At 36.6% G+C, this 17,488-nt stretch overlaps 1 protein-coding gene across 1 annotated transcript in view; it reads left to right on the plus strand.

Moving 5' to 3' along the window:
- The first annotated feature begins 1,530 nt into the window (after positions 1–1,530).
- The window catches only part of kansl2 (KAT8 regulatory NSL complex subunit 2), a 30,079-nt gene continuing 14,121 nt past the window's right edge, over positions 1,531–17,488 (plus strand). The window contains exons 1-4 of the mRNA XM_057829888.1: positions 1,531–1,640; positions 3,693–3,959; positions 8,281–8,453; positions 15,557–15,674. Of these exons, the coding sequence (XP_057685871.1) occupies positions 3,700–3,959; positions 8,281–8,453; positions 15,557–15,674 (551 nt within the window). The 5' untranslated portion in view covers positions 1,531–1,640; positions 3,693–3,699. The remainder of the gene's footprint in view (positions 1,641–3,692; positions 3,960–8,280; positions 8,454–15,556; positions 15,675–17,488) is intronic.

Genomic DNA, 17,488 nt, shown 5'->3' on the forward strand with positions numbered 1-17,488 from the left:
TCAACGGAATCGGGGACATTTGGGGGACACGTCCTATTGCTATCTCATTTCCTGTTGATTTGGGGACATTGTTTTTTTTGCCACCAAAAATGGGAAATTTGGACGTCTATGGCCATCAATGGTATCGACTTACATATGCGTCAAAGAAATCCAATGACATTGACATCAATAGAATCGACATACATGGCCGTCAATAGCGTCTGTGTACTTGGTCGTCAATGCAAAGTAAATGTCATTGGAAATTTGGACTTGCATAGCTGTCATTGGCGTCCCATTAGAAATGAATGGGGCAGTTCTTGGCAAATTTCTGGGGAACTAAGTTTTTTTAAACCCAAATTCTGTATACAACTTTTATGCTCCTCACCCTCCCGGAATTTTTGATATCCAAATTATATGATTTGGTCAGAAATTTTATGATTAGATACATTTAATTGTTGTTTTTTTTTTTTCGTTTTTGTTTGTTTGTTTGTTTGTTTTTCCAAAAATTGGCGTTTACAGGCGAACGGAACATTTTTTGGGGTGGTTCAAAACCCTGTGTCACGCAAAAATTCCAGTCGGTCCAATATTTGAACGGTGCCGATTGGTCAAATGTTTCGGACTGTGCAGCGCGCCGATGAAACGCCATTCAAAAAAAAAAAAAGTATATATATATATATATATAGAGAGAGAGAGAGAGAGAGAGAGAGAGAGAGAGAGAGAGAGAGAGAGAGAGAGAATTATAGAATCTTAAACCCCTCTCTCTTTCTCCATGGTCATCAGGCTCCCCCACATGGTGTAAACCAGAACTACAACTAGCTAACAATAGCACCAACATATTCATAGTTAGTGTCGGCGTTCAATGTATTTGTTGTTGTTGTTTGTGCCTCTTCTGTCCCTCTCTCATTATTTTTTCTGTCCACTAATAACCTTTTCCTGTTCGCTGCTTTCTCCCAGAAAAAAAAAAAAATTGGATTGGACGTCTATCACCGTTAATGTCAGTGAAACATAATTTTATTTATTTGATCTTTTTAAAAATATATATGTATAACAACATCAGGATTATATTAATATACTTGTATGTAAAAATTCTAAATAAAATACATAACAAAATAAGTCAAATTGGATTGGACGTCTACTACCGTCAATGGCAGTAAAATGTGTCAATGCCATCCTTCCCAGTTGAAAGGGATTTTATGTATGTAACTGTCAATGGCAGTAAATAAATTAGGCATAAAATAATCCATAGCTATAAGGATATTGCGAAAAAAATAATAAAATATATATAATTCTAATATACCCACGCAATTTTGTACATTGATTACAACGTGTAAAATAACTAGCTCTATCTAGTGTTAAAAATTAGAAGTGCAACAGAATGTAGGCTGAATCAAAACTAGTGCTTTTGGCCCGCGGCCTTCTGCTTTAATACAGCTGCAGTATTTGTAGTCGACAGACGCAATCATGCGTCCTGACATTTGATTGGCAACCCTTTTCGCAAGTGAAATCATTCAAGGAGGAGACACTTGGGCCAATCAGAGCTAGCGAAGGGTTTGGAGGGCGGGCTCTAATGACTGGGTGGCGGTTTTCCTTGCAGGCAACAGACTGAGCAAACGCATTGTGTTTCCGAGCTTGGTAACGGCGGACCACTTCAAAAAAAGGGGGTACGTTGCCTATTTACTTGCTTAACATAAACACGTCAAGCGTTTTTAACGTTATGGACGCATTTCGGTTCCCGCCATTAAGCTTTTGTGTGACTAACGACAACAGCAAGGCGCCAAGTGTTGGCCTTTGACTGAAGCTAAAAAGGGTTAGCTTCATGTTAGCAACAAACAAAGATGGCGCCTCTGAAAGAGAATGACGCAAGCACGAGAGGCGGGTTTTGAAATTTGCGTGCTTGGATACCAAGCAGTTCGTCCTCTGCCCGATAAACCAAAATGTTAACAAAACGAAATACATTACGTTAAACTTTTTTTTTTAAATTTATGGAATGAAGGAGTCCACCTTGCGGACCTAAATTAGACGCTGAGTTCTTATAAAAGCCACCTGTCCGTGCAGCCGCTAACTGTATTAATGGCTAAATTAAAGGGAAAGTATAAATGAATAATAATAAATATTTCAAGTATTAAAGTATTTGCGCTTGATTACAGACGTGTATGTGCTTATTAACAGTAACGTGTTTCATGTCTCACGCTGCCTTCACGTGCTCAGGGAAAGATGATTGTTACCACTTGCTAGTTGGTAATTACTAGTGCGTCCTGCTCATGTGCTTTTGTTGTCGTAGCAAAAACAACAACTTTATTTTGGTTTGTTGCGTGGACATAATTGATTTAGACATAACAACTCATCTACTAATATAAGAAGAGAATGCATCAAAATGCATAGGTTTAAGATTTTTGTTTGTAATTAAACAGTATTGGAAACTCTTGGTTGGAAAATAAGAATTTTAGAACTGTATAGTTACTACTAGAGTTGTTCCGATCATGTTTTTTTGCTCCCGATCCGATCCCGATCGTTTTAGTTTGAGTATCTGCCGATCCCGATATTTCCCGATCCGATTGCTTTTTTTGCTCTTGATTCAATTCCAGTCATTCCCGATAATTTTTCCCGATCATATACATTTTGGCAATGCATTAAGAAAAAAATGAATTAAACTTACAGTACAGAATTACAGTATTTGTTTATTATGACAATAAATCCTCAAGATGGCATTTACATTATTGACATTCTTTTTGTGAGAGGGATCCACGGATAGAAAGACTTGTAATTCTTAAAGGATAAATGTGACTTTGTATATTGTGACTAAATATTGCCATCTAGTGTATTTGTTGAGCATTTAGTAAATGATACTGTAGCCATTTAACTTCTGCCCAAATGCATGATGGGAAGTGCAACCATGACTGCGTCGTGGTACCAATTGATATATCTTCTCTGCGTTGGGAAATAACTTAGGGTGTTCAGAAAAAGATCAACTATTACCTTTTTCCCCACATTGCTTCCCACGATAATTCTAATTGTTGGGAGAGGGATTGTAAGGCTTTAGCCATTAAAAAAAAAAAAGGCTCCAAAGGCTGCCAAAATTCACTCTACTCGTTTTACACTGCCTTTTAGCTATATACAGTGGGGAGAACAAGTATTTGATACACTGCTAATGGGAAAACCCATTGGCAGTGTATCAAATACTTGTTCTCCCTACTGTATACTGTATGGGTAAAACTGCGCCATTATAGATTGAACGCGACAATGCGTGAGTGGGTCATGCAGCGCTTGCGTTAATTGCGTTAAATATTGTAAAGTGATAAATGTAAAAAATATTAATTCTCGCCATTAATGCGATAGATTTGATAACCCTACCTTAAGCATAAACTAAAGACTCTGGAAGAGTGTAACACATTATGTCTGTACCATTAAATACCATTAGAAAACGATTTGATTAAAAAAAATATATATATATATTAAAAAAAAGGCATGTCCGATATTTTTTGGCCGATTCCGATACTTTGAAAATGACATGATCCCGATCGATCATCTCTAGTTACTACACACACGATAAGAAGATGTCACACATTGTGAACTTATGAGAGAAACGATGGCGAATTTTCATCTCGTTCTCGTCAGACAACTGACATCCCTCCCGTTATGTTTTAGTCTCCCAAGGTGTTTTCACATTTCATCTACCCAGCCCAAGATACATGTCACTTTTCTCACCTTCGCAGAGAAAGCATGAACAGGATCCGGATCCACGTCCTGCCGAGTAGCCGCAATCGGCCAACGGTCCAGCAGCAGCCGGTGCGTCCTCGGGAGGCGCAGAAGTGCGCCTTCACGCAGCGGCCTTGTTCGCAGCCCCACCTTGACGGCTTCGACTTCTGCATCAAGCACATTCTGGAGGACAAGACGGCCCCGTACAAGCAGTGCAATTACGTGTCCGCTAAGAACAACAAACGCTGCCCGAACGCTGCTCCGAAGGTCGACAGGAAGGACGGGTAAGAGTTCAAGGAAAAACTGAGTGTCACTAGGCATGTGCCGGTATGAGATTTTCACGAAATACCGCGGTTTCACGGTATCACGGTATTGCAATTATAGCTCCAAAATTTTGAGATGTATGGGTTTTAAAAAAAAAAAAAAAAAAATCCATTGAACAGGATTTTTTCAAAACATATTTGCAAATTGGAACATGAATATAATGTGAAAATAAATAAATTAACAAAAAATAACAAATATTATATCAAATTAAGATAAATAGAACCTAGACTATACCCACAGCCACAGCTCAAGTTGATCAATATTAGAGTACGAACAAAATAATTGCTATAAAAAGTAAAAACTAGGGCTGTCAAACGATTAAAATTTTTAATCGAGTTAATTACAGCTTAAAAATTAATTAATCGTAATTAATCGCAATTAATCGCAATTCAAACCATCTATAAAATATGACATTTTTCTGTAAATTATTGTTGTAATGGAAAGATAAGACAAGATGGATATATACATTCAACATACGGTACATAAGGACTGTATTTGTTTATTATAACAATAAATCAACAAGATGGCATTAACATTATTAACATTCTGTTAAAGTGATCCATGGATAGAAAGATTTGTAGTTCTTAAAAGATGAATATTAGTACAATTTATAGAAATGTTATATTAAAACGCCTCTTAATGTCTTCGTTTTAATAAAATTTGTAAAATTTTCAATCAAAAAATAAACTAGTAGCCCTATTCTGTCCTCAATGTGTGTGAGTACACAAATTGACAGATAGCGAACATAAGTTCCAAAAAGAAATCAGACGGTGTGGCAAAGTTGCATGGGCTTTACTAAAGTCATCTCTTTTTGACAGGAGCACGTTTCTTGTATTTTTGTAAAACTGAAAATAACAAGGCAATGTGTCAATAACTTGCATAAATCACAAAATAACATAAAATGTACACACACGTGTCCATTTGAGCAGTAGCACTAGCCAATTAGCTCACAAGCATCTAACAATGTAACTGCATTTCACCATATATGTGAACAAATTCAAATACACATCATCAATAACTATCTAATGCTCATGAATATAAACAAAGGAGGAATATAACTCACAAGCGATGCATGTATTAGACACAAACAGCGTGATGGGGCTATGAGAACTGCCACTGAATACTGGATGCGGACGTAAGCTGGTCTGAATAGCACTGTCTATTAGTGTGAGTTCGCGTCGACATATAATCACGTCAGAAAAGCGCGCCGAAACCCAAATAATCAGCTGCACTGAAGCGCCAGCAGAGGGCGGAAAAACTCCATAAAACACAATTAACAAGTTGGCCTTTCAATGTACTGACATTTAAATCTGTCTGAGCGGGCCTAGTGCGTTAATTGCGTCAAATATTTTAACGTGATTAATTTAAAAAATTAATTAACGCCCGTTAACGCGATAATTTTGACAGCCCTAGTAAAAACACTTCTAAATAAAATTAAAAATATATACTGTATGACTTTTTTTGAGGGGGGAAGCTCAAGTGAAGTTTCGCTATTTTCAGCCACTGTGTCAACTCTAGTCTACATGATGCCATGCCTTTGTGTTAAAAAGAACAAAGAATTCATAAGTTAATAAGTTAGTTAAAAATGTATAAGTTAAATATTGAGGAAAGGTTTCATCTAAAAAAATAAAATAAAATAAAAAAGTGAGGAGTGAGACCTCCTCTCTCAATTAGCGATCTTTGACGCGATTCTTTTTCTTTCCCCCCCCGCATTCAAGCTTTTCTCTCACTCAGCGGCTGTGAGACATAAAAGAAGCTGCTCTCCCAGTTTAGCCTAGGCTAACATTCGTCTTTGTAAGTTTTAGTTAGTTTGTATATTGAATTTGAAAGGAAAATGTGTGTTTTGTTTTTGGCGAACTTTTTAATGGAGCTACTGCTATCCTGTTGAACCTAATCACACGTGGAAAAATACAATTGTACAGCGTTTTAAATGTATTTATTTGTATATTTCACCACCATTTGAGAGCTCAATAAATTGAAGAAAAGTACGTCTTGTGTTTGGAGGATTTGTTTTTGGGTTTGCTGGCTGTTTAGTGACACTCGCGGCAACAAACGGGAAGGGGTGAGCGGTGCCGCACCAAGCCACTTCGGCTGCATTTTGGCACATGAAAAATAGCGAATACCGTACTAAGGTATGATGGAAAATTTTAGTGGTTTTGAAACCGCGACGTTTTCACACCACGGTAAACCGTGAAACCGGTAACCGGCACATGTCTAAGTGTCACTAGACAGTAGATATGTATCGCGAAACGTCAAGGTAAGCATCGAGATTGGGAAAAAAAGGTTAGCGATATACCCTAATTTTCGCACTATAAGCCGCAGCTGTCCTGTAGTATGTATGTATGTCATTAAGTATGTATTATGGGATATTTACACGCAAAGGATATTAACCAGTAATACTTTATTTGACATCAGCGTCATACCAATTACTTTGAACCAATTGGCTGCAAAGCTTCATTGCATTCATGCATTCAAGAAGCTTAATTTGGCCATCACTTGTCAAACAGTTAACCTCTGCTGCCACCTGCTGTCAACACTGTTGTTGTCCAACATGCCTCCGAGCATGCATTGCAGCGCTACAGATGTAAATAACAATCAAAATTCATTTCCTGTGCTAATAATTTCTTCAGTTCCAGTTCCAGTTGTTTCATTAATTGCTAGTTATGGTATTTGGTAACACTTTTTTAGACAGTGGTGCTATAAGACTGTCATAATTATGACATGACACTGTCATGAGTATTTATGAATGCTTATAACAGATGTCATTTAGTGGTATACGGCAAATTATCTCACTTTTGAATAGATGTAAAAGATCCAAGCTGGACATAAATGGAGTTCTTGACATAATTTGCCGGATGTCACTTCACAACATAAGCATTCAGTAATACCATGATACTGTTATGTTATAAGTATGAATGACGGTCTTATGACAATGTTATGATGGCGCTTTGTAATAAATTGTTACCTATTAACCCAAATAAATCTTCAAATAAGCCGCACTGGGCTATAAGCCGCAGAATTCAAAATGAAGGAAAAAAGTAGCGGCTTATAGTCCGAAAATTACGGTAATCACTAGAGGTGTGCAAAATTTCCCATTCTTAGATAATTTGCAATTCGGCCGTGTTAGATTCGAGAACGATTCACAAACATCCAAATTCTGATTATTGAAATATGCCAAGTAAAGCGGAAGTAAAACACACTCAGATTGCCGCGCGGTCTTAGGGACACAATGAGGAACTTGACTTGAATCTATCTTTAAGATAGTTTTAAAACTTTCACATGTCGAAAGTAGACAAAAGGGAAATTATGGAATAACGGGAGCAATTTTAACAACTTTAAAGGTTGATTCACAACATTAAATTAATTGAATGTAGTTTAAAGCTGCTGATACAGAATGGGGACTGGAGTTTTTTATTTACTGTTATTTTTGTATATTTGATTACTGTTATATGTTAATTTGATTCTGAAATAGTAGTTTGGTTTAGCCTTAGAGTATTTTTGAACAATTTTGGAACTAATGTACAAAACATTTAAAAAAAAAAAAGGGGGGGGGGGTGGATCAATAATCGTTTTGTAATCGAATCGGAGCCTCTGAATCGTAATCGAATCGACAACCTTACACATTTGTTTGCAATGTCGTATTATTTATAGGGCTGTCAAACAATTAAAAATTTTAATCGAGTTAATTACAGCTTAGAAATTAATTGTAATAAATCGCAATTCAAACCATCTATAAAATATGCCATATTTTTCTGTAAATTATTGTTGGAGTGGAAAGAAGAGACAAGATGGATATGTACATTCAACATACGGTACATAAGTACTGTATTTGTTTATTATAACAATAAATCAACTGTTAAATCTGTTAAAGCGATCCATGGATAGAAAGACTTGTAGTTCTTAGAAGATAAATGTTAGTAGAAGTTATAGAAATTTTATATTAAACCCCTCTTAATGTTTTCGTTTTAATAAAATTTGTTACATTTTCAATCAAAAAATAAGCCAGTAGCCCACTATTGTTGATGTCAATAATTACACAATGCTCATGGGTGCTTAAGCCCATAAAATCAGTCGCACCCAAGCGCCAGCAGAGGGCGACAAAACTCCCAAAAACACAACAAGTAACATTGCACTGTGCTGTCATTTTAATCTGTTTGAGCGGGGCATGTGCGTTAATTGCGTCAAATATTTTAAACATGATTAATTAAAAAAAAATAATAATCGCGCGTTAACGCGATAATTTTGACAGCCCTAATTAATTTTATTTTATTTTTTTTACAGTGTGACCTTTTGCGCTGAGCACGCCCGCAGGAATGCCATGGCGCTCCGTGCACAAATGAGGAAGGCGTCGTCCGGGCTTTCGCCAGAGACGCTCCTTTCTCAGCTGAGCGGCTATAGCCACGCGGAAATGCGCCGCCTGGATGGAAGTCGCGCCGAGGCCAGTCGGATTATAGGTAAATGCTTGTCATTTGTGATGTTGTGGGGAAAATTTCCCTGAAAACTTCAGCTCCAGTTGATTAAGAACGGACTTTGATAGTTACTTGTTCAAACCTGATACTCGGGAATTTTGAGCCAGCCGGTAAGACGCCTTGGGCTGTACCATTAGCTGGTTGTGCTCCAACATTAGGTGGGTAGTTGCGTGTTGCATTTATGGAGTGAATTTTGAGAAAAATGTACTTCTAAGAGTAGTTTTACCACCCCATACTTTTACTATTACTTTTACTTGAGTAGATCTGTGAAGAACCGCTACTCTTACTAAAGTCGTTACTAGAGGCGTGCGAAATGTCCGATTCTTAGATTAGTTGCGATTCGGCTGTGGAAGATTCGAGAACGATTCACAAACTTTCAAATTCCGATTATTGAATTATACTAGGTAAAGCGGAAGTAAAACACAATCAGCGCAGTCTTTGGGACGCAATGAGGAACGGACCGAGATTAAATATCTTGTTCAACTCATGCCACTAGATAAAAAAAAAAAAACAATCGTACCTGACTGCGGCCGACAGCCGCTACAAGCAACGCCCGGTTGCTAGTTGCTACAAACAAACGGCTACAGTAGATATATATATGTAGAACTAGATGCAAAATGACAGACGACGGCGGTGTTAGAACATGTATTATTGAACAGAGATGCGAAATGACGGACTTGCCGGCGTTAGTAAACAGCCGCCATCTTTAAGCAGTAGACTTCGCTAGAAGGCTCTGTTGTATGAATCTAATCAACTTTTTATCTAAAATACTCTAAATCGGCAAAATCGTGTTGTCTTGAATCTATCTTTAAATGATGAAACAGTTTTAAAACTTTGACAAAAGTAGACAGAAGCGAAATAATGGAATAACGGGAGTAATTTAAACAACTGTAACAGTTGATTCACAACATTAAATTAATGAAATGTTGTTTAAAGCTGCTGATACAGAATGGGGACTGGAGTTTTTTAATTTACTGTTATATTTGTATATTTGTTTTAGAGCTGAAACGAATACTCGAGCAACTCGAGTAACTCGAGTTTAAAAACTGATCCGAGTAATTTTATTCACCTCGAGTAATCGTTTATTTTGACAGCTCTAAGCATCACGTTTTGCTCGGACTACTTTTAATCCGGGACTACGCGCTGATGTCACGTGCGTAGAGGAAGAAGCAAAAAAAATAACTTACTGCAGCCGACAACCGCTACAAATGACGCCGACGTTGCTAAACACTAGCCCACACATGCTACGTTAGTTGCAGGTAGCGTCCAATGAGTCTCATAGAGATCACATGTATGTTGAACTAGATGCAAAATGACAGACTAGGCCGCGTCTGGGCTGCGTTAGCAAACAGCCGCCATCTTAAAGCAGTAGAGCGCTAAGCGCTAATATATAAGATTAACGTTACTGTCACTACTAGCTCACCTTACGTTAGCCCTGCGGAGGGCTAGGTTTCAATTAATTAAGACCACTTTCGATGCGTGGCTAACGTGTCTTACATACAGGCTTTAACATAACATAGCGTTGTGGAGTGATGAGGGTGTCAAATAAAAACTCAATAATGCTAACTATCAATTTTAGCTCAGTAGTCACTGCTGGATAAAACACCAAGTAGGACGAGTCCCTAATGTGCTCCAATACAGCCTGTATCATACATTTATTTTGAACAGTGAAAAACTCAAAATCCTATCAGGACTTACAGTTTAGACTAACTTAAAACTTAACTAGAACTTAAAAATGGCTTGACACAAATAGAAATTCAATGGAAAAACGAGGGAAAAAATCCTAACTTTTAAGTGATGTGTGTTATCAAGTGTAAAGGCATTTTTAGGTGTGTTAATATATATATATATATATATAGTTTTTAAAAATAAGATCTAAAGGTTTTTTGAGTGAAAGCAGTGAATTAGTCATTTTTTAAAATTCTAGTTACATCTGAGATGCAATTATTGGCTGTTTTCAACAATATACATCAAAAATAAAGACATTGATTGACTGAAAATGATAAAATGTCTTGTTTTCTCATGTATATCTATAATTGCTCTTCACCTGAAAATATATTTGTTTTATCCGATTACTCGATTAATCGATATAATTTTCAGTCGATTACTCGATTACTAAAATATTCGATAGCTGCAGCCCTAATTTGTTTACTGTTGTATGTTAACTTGATACTGAGATAGTAGTTTGGTTTAGCCTGAGAGGATTTTTGACCAATTTTGGAACTAATGTACAAAACATTTAATAAAAAAAAATTTTTTTTTAAAGGGGGGGGGGTGCATCAATAATCGTTTTATAATCGAATCGGAGCCTCTGAATCGTAATTGTATCGTTAGGTGCCCAAAGATTCCCAGCTGTTACATTTTTTTCTCTTCATTCTCTATATTAGATTTGACTATGATTTTGCCAACACAGTGGCCCGAACAGTTTCACCAATAAGATGTCGCAACAATAATAACTCCATTATACAGTGGTATGAAAAAGTAACTGAACTTTTTGGAATTTCTCACATTTCTTTTATTTATTTTATTTTATTTTATTTTATTTTTTTTTAAACCTGTCCTGTTCAGCTGTTTGACACAGAGAATGGAAGTCTAAGTGCCCGGATTCTGAACAGTTTTAATGTTTCACATTGAGAGTCTGACATACTCTCATTGTGATCATTCAAAATACCTTTTTATTATGACAAAGCAGCAAACCGGAAGGGATTATGGGGGGACAGAAGAAAAGAAATACAAAAGAATTTCTCACATTTCTGCATAAAATCACCTTCAAATGTGATCTGATCTTTGTCAAAATCACACAGATGAAAAAACTCTGTTTTAACTAAAACCACCCGAACATTTATATGTTTTCGTTTTTTATTTTAATGAGGATAGTATGCAAACAATGACAGTAGGGGGGAAAAATATGTAAGTGAACCATCACATTTAATATTTGTAGCCCCCCCCTTAGGCAGCAATAACTTAACCCAGACGCTTTCTGTTGCTGCAGATCAGTCCGGCACATCGATCAGGACAAATCTTGGCCCATTCTTCTGTACAAAATTGCTGTAGTTCAGTCAGATTCCTGGGATGAATCGCTGTCTTTAGGTCATGCCAAAGGATTTCAGTGGGGTTCAAGTCAGGATTTGGCCACTCCAGAACGTGTATTTTGTTCTTCTCTAACCATTTTGAAGTTGATTTACATCTGTGTACATTGTCTTCTTGTCGCAACCATCCTCTTTTTAGCTTCAACTGTCTGACAGACGGCCTTAGGTTTTCCTGCAAAACGTTTGAATTCAATCTTCCATTAATGATTGCAAGTTGTCCAGGCCCTGAGGTAGCAAAACAGCCCCGAATCATGATGCTACCTCCACCATGCCTCAAGGTGGGGATGAGGTGTTGATGTTGGTGAGCTGTTCCATTTTTCCTCCACACGTGACACTTTGTGTTACTCCCAAACAATTCAACTTTTGTTTCATCAGTCCACAAAATATTTTGCCACAATTTCTGTGGAGTGTCCAAGTGCCCTTTTGCGAACATTAAACGGGCAACAATGTTTTTTTTTAGACAGCAGTGGCTTCCTCCATGGAGTCCCCCATGAACACCATTCTTGGCCATAGTTTCCTGATAGTTGATGTTTGTACAGAGATAATAAACTGTGCCAGTGATTTCTGTAAGTCTTTAGCAGACACTCTATGGTTCTTTTTTACCTCTCTGAGTGTTCTGCTCTGAACTCTTGGCGTCGTCTTTGGTGGACAGCCACACTTTGGGAGAGAAACAACAGTGCCAAACTATTTGTAGACAAGCTCTCTGACTGTTAATTGATGATCATCCAGACTTTTAGAAATGGTTTTGTATCCTTTGCCAGCTTTATACAAATCAACCATCCTTGATCGCAAGTCTTCAGACAGCCCTTTTGACCGAGCCATGATGCACATCAGACAATGCTTCTCATCAAGAAATTTCTGACCAGGTGTGTGTTTTATAGTGGGCAGGGCATGTTTAAACCACTCATCAGTGATTGGGCACACACGTGACTTAAATTGTTTGGTAAAAATTGGTTTCAATTGGTTGTTAAGTTTCCTTAGGCAGAGGGCTTACTTATTTTTCCCCCTTCTGTCATTGTTTGTAGGGCTGTCCCAAGCGACTAATTTTCTCCCGATGAGTCAGCCGACTATTTTTACGATTAGTCGACTAATCTAATAATTAAAAAAATAAAATAAAATATATATATATATATATATATTTATATATTTTTTTGTTTTTGTTTGTTTTTTTGTTTTTTTTTGTTTTTTTGTTTAGTAATTTAGCAATGAAATTTTTGTTGACGCTTATCAATTCACAAAAAAACATACTGGAACACTTAAATTATTTATTAAAGTACAAATAAACACGTAAATAACAATAATAAATCACAAATAAACAATGAGTTCAAATGCTGATAGAATTAACTAGTGTAGCATCCCGATTGAAAAGATGGTCTCTTAAACTGATGGTTTCCAACTTTTATTCCATCCTTGATGTAATCACACTGTAAGAGCTACGGTGCACACAAATAAAACAACACAATTAGAAATTAACGAAAACTTTTCACCTTTTTCCTTTTAAACCTTATTTATATATCAATGAATTGCCTATATGAATTGCCTTTACCTTAATTTATTACCTTATCATTGACAATCTCTCCCTTGAGTGCAATCACTGTATATACTGTATATATTTATAACCTTTTAACCTTATATAATTTTCTATACCATATAATAAACCATAACATGAAATAAACCTTTCAGTTAGCATTATGAACAATACTAATAGCACTTCACTTATAGGCCCAATGTCAATGAAACATTATTATTTAGTAAGGCGACAGCACCCTCTGGTGTACAAAAAATGAAGAAAAAAAAAATTACAAACGGTGACGGCGCTTGAGGTGTTTATTCACGGCCGATGTGCAGCCAAGCTTGGCATTGAAGAGACAGGACAGAAGAGTGTACCCTCCTTTGTTTCTTTGAAATAGGTCAATGTTTTGGACACTCTGGTGCGCTTTTTTGGCTTTGTGCCGCTTTCCCCGATTGCATACAGAGCATCCGACATTCTGAACTTTCCGCGCATATATTTTTTTTAACCCTTCATTAAACGTCGACGGGATGTTGTGCTCGTCGACGGATTTACGTCATCAATCACGTCGACTATGTCGACTTGTTGGGACAGCTCTAATTGTTTGCATACTATCCTCATTAGAATATGAAAACTTACAAATGTTTGGGTGGTTTTAGTTAAAGCAGACACTGTGTTTTCCATCTGTGTGATTTTGACAAAGATCAGATCACATTTGATGGTGATTACATCCAGAAATGTGAGAAATTCCAAAAGGTTCAGATAAGGGCTGTCAAAATTATCGCGTTAACGGGCGGTAATTAATTTTTAAAATTAATCACATTAAAATATTTGACGCAATTAACGCACATGCCCCGCTCAAACAGATTAAAATGACAGTACAGTGTAATGTCCGCTTGTTACTTGTTTTTTGGTGTTTGGCGCCCCATGCTGGCGCTTGGGTCCAACAGATTTTATGGGTTAGTACAGTTTGTAATTATTATTAAAACGAAAACATTAAGAGGGGTTTTAATATGAAATTTCTATAACTTTTTACTAACATTTATATTTTAAGAACTACAAGTCTTTCTATCCATGGATCGTTTTAAGAGAATGTTAATAATGTTACTGCCATCATGTTGATTTATCATTACACTAAACAAATACAGTACTTATGTACCGTATGTTGAATGTATATATCCGTCTTGTGTCTTATCTTTCCATTCCAACAATAATTTACAGAAAAATATGGCATATTTTAGAGATGGTTTGAATTGCGATTAATTACGATTCATTAATTTTTAAGCTGTAATCAACTCGATTAAAAATTTTAATCGTTTGACAGCCCTAGTTCAGATGCATTTTCATACCACTGCACCAATCTGACGCATCAGTCCTGTAACATGACCACAAACAAGCATGCGGTCGGAAGACGGCCTGTTGTTCGATCACGTGGCTTCTTTAAAGCACCGTAAGAAATCAACTATTTGACATAGAGCGCTGCCGTCATCATTCATTCAGAAGCGCAGATTTCAAGCTCTATCCCAGTTTTTCTTTGGAACCAATAGACCACGGAAAACCGGATTGTTTTCATTTCATTGTAGAATTATTTTTTTTTCCAGTAGAGGGCACTCAAGCTCTTTGGACAGGTGAAGTTTGATTTCTGTAGATTTTTGTAATCAGTATTCGATGATTTTAGTGAATTTTTGGTGGGGAGACTAATATGGTCATGTAATTGGTTATAATACAGTATAATAACAGTTCATATTCAATGATGTTGTGCTGAGAGAGAAAAAAATTTACTGTTTGAAGGGGGGGTGGGGGGATAGCATTTACTCAAAATGTTACTATTTGAGTATTGTTTTTACCGAATACTTCTTTACTTGTACATTTTTTTTGGATAACTACATTTACTCGAGGAATATTATTTTGAAATTATGCTACTTGAGACAAATTTTGGGCTACTCTACCCACCTCTGGAGTTGACCCCATAAAGCTTATTTCAAAAGCAGGCAAACTTGCCACTACATCATCAACAATGCATTATTAACTCATAGTATAGAAATTAAAATGTGACTTGACGATTAATAAACTGTTTTTCTGTAATGGCAGCAAACTTGAAACCTAGTGACAACGCGGACACCAAAAGGTCCACAATTAATAATGAGCCCTAGTACAAAAAAAACCAAACAAAAAAATCAAGCTCCAACTACAAGCTATCGAGTTTCAAGACCACGCATTCACGAATGAGGGACGAGAAGGTTTTCAACGTTGGTATCCACAAGTACAACAACAATCTGAGTGTCAACTTGACAAGCCTTCAGCATCTAAAAAAAATGCTGCGTGTGAACAAAGGGGATAAATGTATTTTAGCCTTTATTTAGTCAATGAAATTTACATACAGCAGTACACATTTCACTACTTTTTTTGGGGTAGAATAAGTTTCCCATGCAGTGTTCGACCCATCGCCAGGGATGTGTGCGTAGTTATGTTTAAAATGTTTTACCTAGATGATGACAGTCCAGTGAGCGAGGAGGAGCCAAGTCCCCTAGTACTGGACCAGACGTGGCGAGGGGATCCTGAAAGTGAAGCCGACAGCATCGACAGCGGCCATGAGGATCCTCTCAAGTAAGCTGGATAATAATGCACTGCCGCCATGCTGACACCATTATGTCCACACCAAATGATTTGTTAACATTCATTCTCACTTGTTTCCCTTGCTAAGATAATTCAGGTGTACAATCATCCCTCCTTTTTCACAGTTAGTGGGAACCAGACCCCCCCCCCCCCACACACACACACACACACAAAAAGTAAAAAAAACTGCTAAGTAGAGCTGTCCCGACTAGTCGACATAGTCGACGTCATCGATGACGTAAATCCGTCGACGAGCACAACATCCCGTCGACGGTTAATGAAGGGTTAAAAAAATATATGCGTGGAAAGTTAGAATGTCGGATGCTCTGTTTGCAAGCGGGGAAAGTGGCACAAAGCCAAAAAAGCGCACCAGTGTCCAAAACATTGACTTATTTCAAAGAAACAAAGGAGAGTACACTCTTCTGTCCTGTCTCTTCAATGCCAAACTTGGCTGCACGTCGGCCGTGAATAAACACCTCAAGCGCCTTCACCCAGTTTGTAATTTTGTTTTTTTGTTTTTTTCATTTTTTGTACACCAGAGGGTGCTGTCGCCTTACTAAATAATAATGTTTCATTGACAATGGGCCTATAAGTGCTATTAGTATTGTTCTTAATGCTAATTGAAAGGTTTATTTCATGTTATGGTTTATTTTATGGTATAGAAAATTATATAAGGTTAAAAGGTCATAAATATATACAGTATATAGTGATTGCACTCAAGGGAGAGATTGTCAATGGTAAGGTAATAAATTAAGGTAAAGGCGATTCATATAGGCAATTCATTGATATATAAATAAGGTTTCAAAGGAAAAAGGTGAAACGTTTTTGTTAATTTCTAATTGTGTTGCTTTATTTGTGTGCACCGTAGCGGTTACGGTGTGTTTACATCAAGGATGGAATAAAAGTTGTAACCATCAGTTTAAGAGACCATCTTTTCAATCGGGATGCTACACTAGTTAATTCTATCAGCATTTGAACTCATTGTTTATCTGTGATTTATTATTGTTATTTACGTGTTTATTTGTACTTTAATAAATAATTTGAGTGTTCCAATATGTTTTTTGTGAATTGATAAGCGTCAACAAAAATTTCATTGCTAAATTAGTTAAAAAAAAAAAAAAAAAAAAAAAAAAGTTTAATTATTAGATTAGTCGACTAATCGTAAAAATAGTCGGCTGACTAATCGGGAGAAAATTAGTCGTCTGGGACAGCCCTACTGCTAAGTAGGATTTAATTACAGTTTCCGCCATTCCCGCACCTCTTTTAACACACCACATACTAGGCCTGCATAATATGCAACCCCTAGCAAAAAGTATAGAATCACCAGTCTCTGACAAGCACTCACTCAGACATTTTATCATGTAGAACAAACTCAGATAAAAAGCTTGAAAAAATAACGCATTAGTTCAAAAGTTCAACTCTTTAGCATTCAGAAACAGTAAAAGAAATGAATAAAAAACTTTGTGGTGGTTAGGGCTGGGCGATATGGCCTTAAGTACGTATCACGATAAATTGAGCAGATTTACCTCGATAACGATAAATGACGATAAATTCGCCCAAGCAAACTGTTATATAATTTGAAAATTTGAATCAATGCATGGAATACAAATTAACAGTTTCTCGTTAAATTTATTTACCAGCTTTCAATTTAACAATTGCACATGCAATCTAAACATTAAGTATTAAAAAAAATCTTGGAAAACAATAAGAATTCTTGTGTGAACATTTATAACAGCTTGTATGACTTGAAAAATATCATCACTTGAATTTCATTAAATTCATTCCGCATTGTTATACACTAGATA

This window comes from Corythoichthys intestinalis, chromosome 2 (genome assembly GCF_030265065.1).
Source record: "Corythoichthys intestinalis isolate RoL2023-P3 chromosome 2, ASM3026506v1, whole genome shotgun sequence".
Classification (NCBI taxonomy): Eukaryota; Metazoa; Chordata; class Actinopteri; order Syngnathiformes; family Syngnathidae; genus Corythoichthys; species Corythoichthys intestinalis.